Source organism: Oryzias melastigma, linkage group LG8, assembly GCF_002922805.2.
Source record: "Oryzias melastigma strain HK-1 linkage group LG8, ASM292280v2, whole genome shotgun sequence".
Lineage (NCBI taxonomy): Eukaryota > Metazoa > Chordata > Actinopteri > Beloniformes > Adrianichthyidae > Oryzias > Oryzias melastigma.
The window spans coordinates 3774228-3783861 of NC_050519.1; the positions used below are offsets into that span (position 1 = coordinate 3774228).

A 9634-nucleotide genomic window follows, 5' to 3' on the forward strand; every position below is an offset into this window, starting at 1 on the left:
ATTTTAGACTTTAGCTAATTTTTCAGCTACATGCTAGCTGTTTGGTCCAATTTAGGCATTTTTAGGCTATTTTGGACTTTAGCTAATATTTAGATAGATAGACCTTTATTGTCATTATCAGAAGGACAATGAAATCGCAGCAACCGTTTGGCAAAAGAAATGCAGCAAGACAATATAAAATACAATGTAAAGTATAAAAAAACATGCAAAAATATATATGCAAAGAATTGTGCAGTATAAAAGTAAATGTCAAAGTATTCAGACTATGTGCATATTTGTACAGTAAGGATGTGTAAAAAATTTCAGCTACATGCTAGCTGTTTTGGCTAATTTAGACTATTTCAGTTTTTTTCTGATATTATGAAGCTTAGCTAGTTTTTCAGCGACATGCTAGTTGTTTTGGCTAACCTACGCTTTTTTAATAATTATTATTATTTTTAGGCTAATTTGGCATTAAGCTAATATTTTAGCTAGTTATTAGCTTTAGCATTTTCCGTAAAGTTCAATAAATTTTTATCCTGTTCGGCCCGTGACCTAAGGTGTGATTTGGATTATGGCCCCTTGTGCGATTCACCCTCATTTAAGGAATATATTTTCTTTCTTCTGCTTTTAGATCTAAATTAGACCTAACTTTCATCAAAGTAAAACCCTTTTTAAAAAAATATTTTTTGTTGTACAATATTCCTTTAATTATGATGGTTCAATTTATATTTGTCACTGTAAGTACTTACTATAAAGTTTCTTTAGAACCAAATCATAACTGTTTTGCTGCTCAGCAAAAATGTAATTTAAATACACTTGATAAAAATCAATGCACCTTTACAGAATGGCACTGAAAAAGCAACAGCACCCCCTGCTGGCATCCTAAAGCACTGATTAGATCTGAAGCGCTATCAGTTACTGCCTGTTATCTCCATCAATGTCACCGTGTTTCTACAGCTTCATGATGAAGCTCACAAGAATCAGATACAAATCTATCATTATCCTAAAGATTCTGCTGAACCATAAAGAAATAACACAATATATTTTGAGGGAAACTAATTCACTAAATCCAAATAAATATAATTAACGCCACACAAAATGATTAAAAATTGAATATCAGTACAAAAAATATATTTTTTTTCACCAAACAACAATCTTTAAAAAGGGGGGAAATGTAATGCCAGCGTAAAATGCCATAAAAACGTCTAATATTAGATGAACATTAATCGATAAAAATGTCAAAATTTAATAGCAAATATAAATAAAAACAAGATTACGTACCTCATAAAAATATTTACGATAAAAATACATGTTTTTTATCTCTTTTTTTCTCAGGCATTTGTGTGGCATCCTAATCATCCCTCCTCGGCCTTCTTCCGCAAATTCTCTCAGATTACGCTGCGCAGCGTTTGGCGTGTCAAATTATAATCGGTTTATTTCTACACAAACCGCGAACGAGCCGATCTGTACGGTCAGCACAATGCTCGTTACGATCCGCAAACAACTGCGCAACCACCCGGCGGTAAGTTAACGTCGTTAAAGTAAAGATGCTGATGGGAAAAAAACCGAAAGAGCGAATTTTTGTGGCTAATGTAGCCTAGCTTGTTTCCGTAGCGATTGTAGCTTTAGCGAGCTCGTGATGGGTGTTTTCTTAATTTTGAAAGTCTGAAATGAATTCAGTTTATAATTAAAGCACATTTATTAAATATATGCATCATAAAACATGTTTTATTGAACATTTTTGTTGTTTTTTAGTGTTTATTCATCACGTGAATGTGTCCCATCTATAATTCAAAATAGAGTAACGCTAACATCTGCTAAATTTATCTTTCTATAGTAAAAAAAAAATGCGTCACCTACAATAAAATGACTTTTAAAAGTATATATTTTTTGTTTTAGTCATTTTCAACCTTTTCTGTCATTGGACGTTGTGTGTTTGGTTTAAACACGCTCATCTAAACCCTAAACAGATGCTTTTCTCAAGGACGAAGATCGTGTTTCACAAGTCTTTGGTCACGTGATGTTGTGATAACACTGTTTTTTGTCATGAAAAAGTGTGATGTTTACCTTTTATTACTTTTACACACAGCTGATCCCCCTCTTCTTCTTCATCGGGGGAGGCGCCGCCATGTCCATGCTGTACCTCGCTCGATTGGGATTGAGAAACCCTGATGTCAGGTACGAATTCAAATGCGATTTCATGCTTTTTTTCATCTTTAAATGTACATTTAAATCCGCATAAATCACTATTAAGTAGTTTAGGCTTCCATTTAGACTTTTAGACTACATTCTGTCTTAGATATAAGCAATTTCTTGCCAAAAAAGGGGGCTTTGAGGTGACAGTTTTATAAATAAACATTTGCTTTATTCATAATAAACACCTTTTTATTAGGTTCATTAAGTGTCATTTGTCTGCATAAAAAGGTTAAAAATGATAAATTCGTTGGATGAAACTGTCACAATAAAGATACCATTTCAGCTAAGACAAAACAAGGGATTCTGGGTAAAAAAAAGTATCTTCATTCTCAGTTCTACAATTACAGTGATCTAATTCTGTGTGTGAAAATCTTTTATTTTCTTCTATTTTTCAGTTGGGACCGCAAGAACAACCCTGAGCCGTGGAACAAACTCGGCCCGACCGATCAGTACAAGGTAAATTTCAGGGATTTTTAGTGGAACTTCTCAGGTGTTGGTCTCTTTGAAAGAGGCGTTAAGCGGTTTCATTCCAAGTTTGAATCTCTGCCAGCGGTGCTGCAGAGCCGTGGATAAGTCTTTCAACTCCACTAATGAAAGCTCATAAGCTGGTTAACGCTGGCCAGAGGAAACAAATCTTTTAAAGTCATTAACCTTTTTGTCTTCATAGTATTTTGAAATAAACATGTAAATGCATGTTGTGTTTGAGGCAAAAACGTTTCTATTTCCTTGCAGTTCTTCGCCGTGAGCATGGACTACAGCAAGCTGAAGAAAGACCGTCCCGACTTCTAAAGATCAAACCTGCTGGACCAAAAGCGCAACAAGAAAATCCGCACAACCGTCTTCATTGGGAATTTTTCATTTGGGAGATGCAGATGCTAAATCCGCACACTTATTTAAGTTTCTTCATCTCATTACCATTTAACTGTTTCCATGTGCATCAATAAAAAAGGAGTTTCCTCCTTCATACAAGAGAAAACATGTTTTGTTTTATCATTTGCTCCTCATTTCCTTCATGATTTTACTTGTGTTGCTGCCTTGCATGCTTATTTTCACTGCAGCTTTCATGCTTTCTTTGCATTTGCATCCCAACAACCTGATCCCCATCCTTTTTTTCTATCCTAACGTCACCTGAGTGAAGTGTTATCCGAGCTACTTCAGCTTCAACTCCCTCTGCCTTATTTTTGAAAAAAAATCTGCAGTTAAATTTATGAAATCCTACATCAAAAGTGCTTTTATTTTGAATTTCCAAAAACCCTAAAGACGTCTCCCACAGGGCAGACGGCAACGCGTCCCTGTGGGACATTTGAAGGTGTTTCTCCTCCCGAGTTTGATCACTCTCAGCCAGATGAGTCTGTAAATGTCACCGGGTCACTCCGTTCCGTCTGCAGCTGGAGAGCGCCGACAAGCATGAGCAGCTGAGGCGGCGAGGAAAATGTCAAGGAGACCTTCGGATTTGAATAGAAACCTAAAATTGAATCTTCACACGTTCACTCGGGGGGGGAGTGTGTACAAATTTATTAATATTTCCATTTTTCATCCTCAGAAGTTAAACTGTGGAGCAGAATTGATTTTAATGTTCTGTTCTTGGATAGTTTTCTTCTACAGACACTGTGATAACATGGAACGCTAGTTTCTGATTAACCACTACTGCCTGTTTTTTAATCTAAATTTTAGCTTTTTGTAAACATTTGTATGTTAATAGTTTTGTAGATTCAATAAATTTGTAAAACCTGCTTTGAAAGTCCTTTAATCTCTGAGGTTACATTTGTATTTCATGCTATTTGAGGTTGAAAAACTGATTTTATTGACTGTTTTTGACTATTTTACACCAAAAGAAAAAAGGGATGAGTGATGAACTCTAAGTTAAAGGAGCTGACACGTTTTACAAGCAGATCCTTATCAGGTGTGTCTTGGATTCTGCTCTGAAAAAGATCAGGTGTGAATGGAAAACATTTCAAGCCAATTTTCCTAACCGTAGCATTCCCAAACAGTCATGCTCCGGATCAGATTATGCAGCGTTACCTCTGATTACACAGACAAAAATGTAAATGTGGATCTATTAAAAAAAAAGACAGAATAAGGAAATCTGAAAAAAATCTTTATTTCACCATAGAAATGAATTCTGAGCAGAGAAAAGGATTTTCCTTCAGAAAAATTGAATATTCACAGTCATTCTTGACATCGGAAGTTACATTTTTGTGGAAGGATACTAAAAAAGTGGACAAAGATCAGTCGAATACAGATAAAAATCATTACTGATGTCCTTGGCTTTCCACTCAGCTTCTATATTTCTGTATTTTGTCAAACTAGTGAAGTCACTGGAATATTCTGTTTGAATTAAACTAATTTTTTGCCATTTTTAATTTGACTTTTGCAGATGTTTTCAGCACATAATCAGTTAAAACAAAAAAAAAAGCATACAATTAAGCAAAATAAATCTTTGCAGCTCTTAATAGACCGAACAGGAACATCATTGTTGGGTGGTGCAGTGAGACACAGAGCTATCATAATCAGACAAGGGCGGAGCTCCAAAAGCCACGCCCCCTCAGAGCTGGTTTTGGAAACAGAGGCTTCAGATCAACATGAAAAATGGCTTTTTAAGACATTTAGGTTGTGGTATTTTGGTTAAAAACTTCATAATCAGAATTAAAACACTACTGGGAACATTTTTATAAAAAAAAAAAAAAATCAATTTAAATATCGCCTTGGCAGTATAAATACAAGTATCGCGATAATATTTCACTAAATCGATATTTTTTTTGCACCCTTTACAGAGAACTTTAGCAGGTGAAGTTTCCCACCACAAGCTTTTAAAAAGGTGAAAGGTCATCCCACAGTGTTATTGCTTTTAATGACACATTTTTGTTTATTTACCAACAAAAATCAAAGGTTTTCTTCTTATTTCCCTGAGAAGCATTTCTATTCATCAGAACAGAATCGGCTCCAGTGTTCCACTTTTGATGCTCAGCTGAAGGTTTAAGAGTTCAAACAACTTCACTGCAGGAAGGAAAAAAAAAACCGCTGAGAAATCGCTGCAAACAATTGTAACGCCAAATCTGACCTGCGTCTTTACCTCCCTCCTCCTGCACCGTGACCCCTCTGTTGAATGCAGCTCTTCTGTGCCACGCCGCAAAAGTAGCAGTGAAAAGGGAGAAAATAATGAGGGAAAATAATGTGAAACGCGGCACAGGGCGATTGCTGCCGCTGCAAAATTCTCTGCGAAAGGTCAGGCCTCTGGTCACGCCGTCCAGAAACACAGAGGTGTGCAGAGAATCCTGCAGCAAAGTTCCTGTTTCCAGGAATCTCACAGTGGATGCATTAAACCAAAAGATTATTGGTGGAATTCTTTTGTATCTACTGGACTCCAGTTTGCAAAACAAAGCAAGATTGGATAAAATTGCTGTAAACAATCCTTTCCATTCTAACATAAGAACAATTTTTGATAACACTTAGGATGAGGTGATGAAAAACACTCGATATAATGTTGACAAAGATATTTAATAAATTTGTTAAGTTGTTAATATGGCCTTGATAGAAAACGACCTATCTTTAGAAGTTAATTAATCCAACAAAGTATGTTAATAAACCTTATTTGGCTTATTATGCTAATAAACGTCTTACTAAAACACATTAATAATGTTTGTTAATGTGTTTATAAAGCTTGTTAAGGAATCGTATTATGAAGTGTAACAAATTTTCTTTGTTTTATTATCAACTCTCAAATCTCAAATTTACAAAATAGTTTAATTAAAACCACAAAAAGCTGCTAATTTGATTGGAAACACATTTTTCTGATGCAACTTTTGGTGACTTTTTATGTAATTTTTCTTATGCTCAAGCATTAGTAGTTGGAGACCTTATTGAGCAATTTTATTTAAAAAACTACAATTTGTTTTAATAATTAATCTTTAAATCAGTTTTTGTGGCAATACTTGATACCCATCTTGCTTACAGCACCAACTTCTTTGTTTTTACAGAAAACTTTCACTATAATTCCACAATGAACCTGAAACTTAAAAAAAATGGTTAATTTTGTCCATTTTTACTGCAAAAATGTAAAAAAAATACATTAAACCATTTTATAGTATAGATCAAACACGTAGAGACATAACACATGTATAAATCAAATAACAAAGCCAGAATGATGTGAAAATTGTCTAAAAAAACAGGCAAAGCTCCACTGAATACAAGAATTTGTGTCACATTTATGGATCATAATTTTGTGAATTCTTCAAAGCATTCACACTACAGCGTACGTTTTTTGACACGTAAAAACTCAATCGCACTTTCTGCAATTTCAGCATCTTGGTATCAAACGTTCAGCTTGCTCAGGACATTACTGCTTGTATTTTGGGTATTAAAAACTATATTTGTTGAAAAATTAAGCAAAATATGCCCCATTTGAAAAGAATAAGTCTTCATATTTAGTATTTTTAAGTAGATTAGCAACAAACCTTTGAATATATTCATGGGATTTCATATTTTATAGTAATTTATAAGAAAATTGGCATTGAGCTGTTATATTAGCATTTTGCTAGCTCATTTGGGACATACTGATGGTTTTTGTTGGCTATTTTGGAGTGCAGCTAATATTTTATCAATATGCTAACGTTTTTGACTAAATTGTTATTTTCTTTTTAGATTTTTATAGCCTAATTTAGAGTTTAGTTTCTATTTTTTGGCAACAAACTAACATTTTTGACAAATATAGTCCATAGTTCAAATATAGTTCACTGGGAAATTTTAGGCTATTTTGGAGTTTAGCTAATATTTTAGCAACATGCTAACGTTTTTGACTAAATTGTTATTTGCTGAGGTTTTTATAGCCTAATTTAGAGTTTCTGTTTTTGGCAACAAACTAACATTTTTGACAAATATAGTTAATAGTTCAAATATGATCACTGGGAAATTTTATTTTGGAGTTTAGCTAGTAAGTAATGAGTTAGCTTTTTGGGGGCTAATTTGGAATTTAGCTCATATTTAAGCAACGCACTAAATATTTTTTGCAAAATTGGCTTGTATTGAGGATTTTAAAGCAATTTTACTACAAAGTTTTAAGAAATTTAGGTCAACTTTAGAGCTCTTTCATAGTTCCTTAACAAAATTTCAAGTCTTTTAGCTAATTTAACATTTTGCAAATAGCTTTTACATTTTAGCAAATCCCTTCACCAATTAAAGTGAATTGTATCACCATTTTCTGCAAATAGCTTCAGGGACCTCATTCAGCAAAAAGGATTCACACTAGCGTTATGCAACTTTTCTACTTCTAGTATTTTGCTTAAATCAATAATTTCAAACTAAAGTAACTTTCATGTATAAAACTGTACCGACTATACGGAGGTTTGGTTTTTAAACCTACTGGTGAGTTCATAGAATAGTGAGGGTTCAAATTTTTAAAAAATCCAGAGTATGTTTTCAAGGGTGCTTTATATTTTTTTTTGCTTCACATGATTTTTTCCTCCTTACTGCCGAGCTCAGGGCTGCTTTCCCTGTGCTCCTCTGTCACCTCTGCTTTGTCATTTGCCTCCCCTCCCTCCTTTCTCCTCTGGTGTTTTTCAGTTTTGTGTTCATGAAGTCCAGACAAGGACGCGCGCTCTGCCAGCGGACAGGGACTTAGTTATAGAAGTTTTATTTCACCAAAAGCGTATTGATCCTTGAGCTTGTGCATTGAGGATGACAAAGTGCATTTGCAACAGATGCACAAAAAGGTCAGGGTTGTCTGTGTATTTTTGCATGAGGGATTGAGTACGGACGCTGCAATTTAAGAGCCGTTTCAAAAGGAATACCACAAGAATTAATCATCTCCGATATCTCAAGGACAGGGAGGCAGAGCGAGCCAGTTTTATGTGGTGTTTCAGAACATGCATCACTCACTATGGAGCCCATTCAGCTCTGGACTGGCTGGATGGTTAGAGACTGTCTCATAAATACAAGGTCTCAGGTTTGATCCCCGAAATAGCAAATGAGCCTCATCCTGCAACTCCGGAGAGAGAAATGTCTGTAGAAATGTAGAAAAGTCAGATCATCTTTTGATATTTAAAAGCATTCCTAGTGTTTTTATTATTATTATTATGATGTTTAAAGGTAAAATTGTTTTTAAGAATGTAATTTTCTAGGACATAGTTTCTGAAGAGTGGCAGGAGTTAATTAGAAATTCCCCTTTGAGTTGTGAGAACAAAGTGAGCCTGACTTTATTTCCCATCATCCCTTTGTCCTCACATCAGGGGTGTCAAACTCAATCGCACAGGGGACCAAAATCCAAAACACACTTGAGGTCGTGGGCCGAACGGGATAAACATTTTTTCAACACTCTAAAACTACATTTTTAAAACTTTAAAGGTGTAACTTTTTACATATTTATGAACTAGATATGTAGCATTACCTAGCTGCAATAATGCTAGCGTGAATGATTTGAGCTAAATTTGGCCACTGAAGATGCTGAAATAATAGCTACAAACGATGAAGCTGATAGCCAGCTAAAATAATAGCTATATGCCAAATTAGCTTAAAAAAAAATAAAAAAATAGGTTGGCCAAAACAGGTAGCATTTCCCTTTAAAAAAACTAGCTAAACCTCGAAATAGCTTAAAAAAAATTAGCCAAAACAGCTAGAATTTAGCTGAAAAAATAGCTAAGCTTCAAAACAGCCTAAAAAAACGAAAAATAGCATAAATTAGCCTAAACAGCTAGCATGTAAATATTAGCCTAACTCCAAAAAAAGCCTAATAATTTTGTAAAAAAGCTTAAATTAGCCAAAACAACTAACATGTGGCTGAAAAATACCAAAACTTTAAAATAGCCTAAAAAAAACTACACAAAGCCTAAACAGTGTTAGCCTAACTAAAAAAAAAAACTAAAAAAAAAGTTTAAGTTGGCCAAAACAGCTAGCATTTAGCTAAAATATTAGCTAAACTCCAAACCAGCCTAAAAAACAAAAAAAGCCTAAATTTGCCAAGACAGCTAGCATGTAGCTGAAAAGTAGTTTAACTTCAAAATAGCCTAAAAAAAAGAAAAAAGCCTAAATTCGCCAAGACAGCTAGCATGTAGCTGAATAATAGCAAAATTTCATAATAGCTCCCCCCAAAAAATGAAAAAAAGCCTAAAATTTCCAAACCAGCTACCGTGTAAATATTAGCCTAACTCCAAAGAAAACCTAAAAAACTTTTTAAAAAGTTTAAATTGGCCAAAACAGCTAGCATTAAAGCTGGCCAAAACAGCTAGCATGTAGCTGAAATATTAGCTAAACTCCCAAAATAGCCTAAAAAAATCGTAGTTCATGCCAAAACAGTCCAAATAGCTCACAGAATGCAATTTTTTAAAACTTTAATTTATTAACTTAATTATGAATGATAATTTAATTAGAACAATTACAAGCTTTTTCCTTATCTGCAACAATTTATATAAAGTAATACTCAAAAATGTAGCTTTGATCCTAATTTTTTCGTGTAAATATCCTT

The 9634-nt window shown here is 34.2% G+C and overlaps 1 protein-coding gene across 1 annotated transcript; it reads left to right on the forward strand.

Annotated features, from left to right (window-relative positions):
• The first annotated feature begins 1303 nt into the window (after positions 1–1303).
• ndufa4l (NADH:ubiquinone oxidoreductase subunit A4, like) lies at positions 1304–3911 on the forward strand. The gene is made up of 4 exons (XM_024272530.1): positions 1304–1504; positions 2072–2160; positions 2574–2634; positions 2911–3911. Exons 1-4 carry the CDS (start codon positions 1463–1465, stop codon positions 2965–2967), a joined length of 249 nt encoding a protein of 82 aa, XP_024128298.1. The 5' UTR covers positions 1304–1462; the 3' UTR covers positions 2968–3911.
• The last annotated feature ends 5723 nt before the right edge of the window (positions 3912–9634 follow it).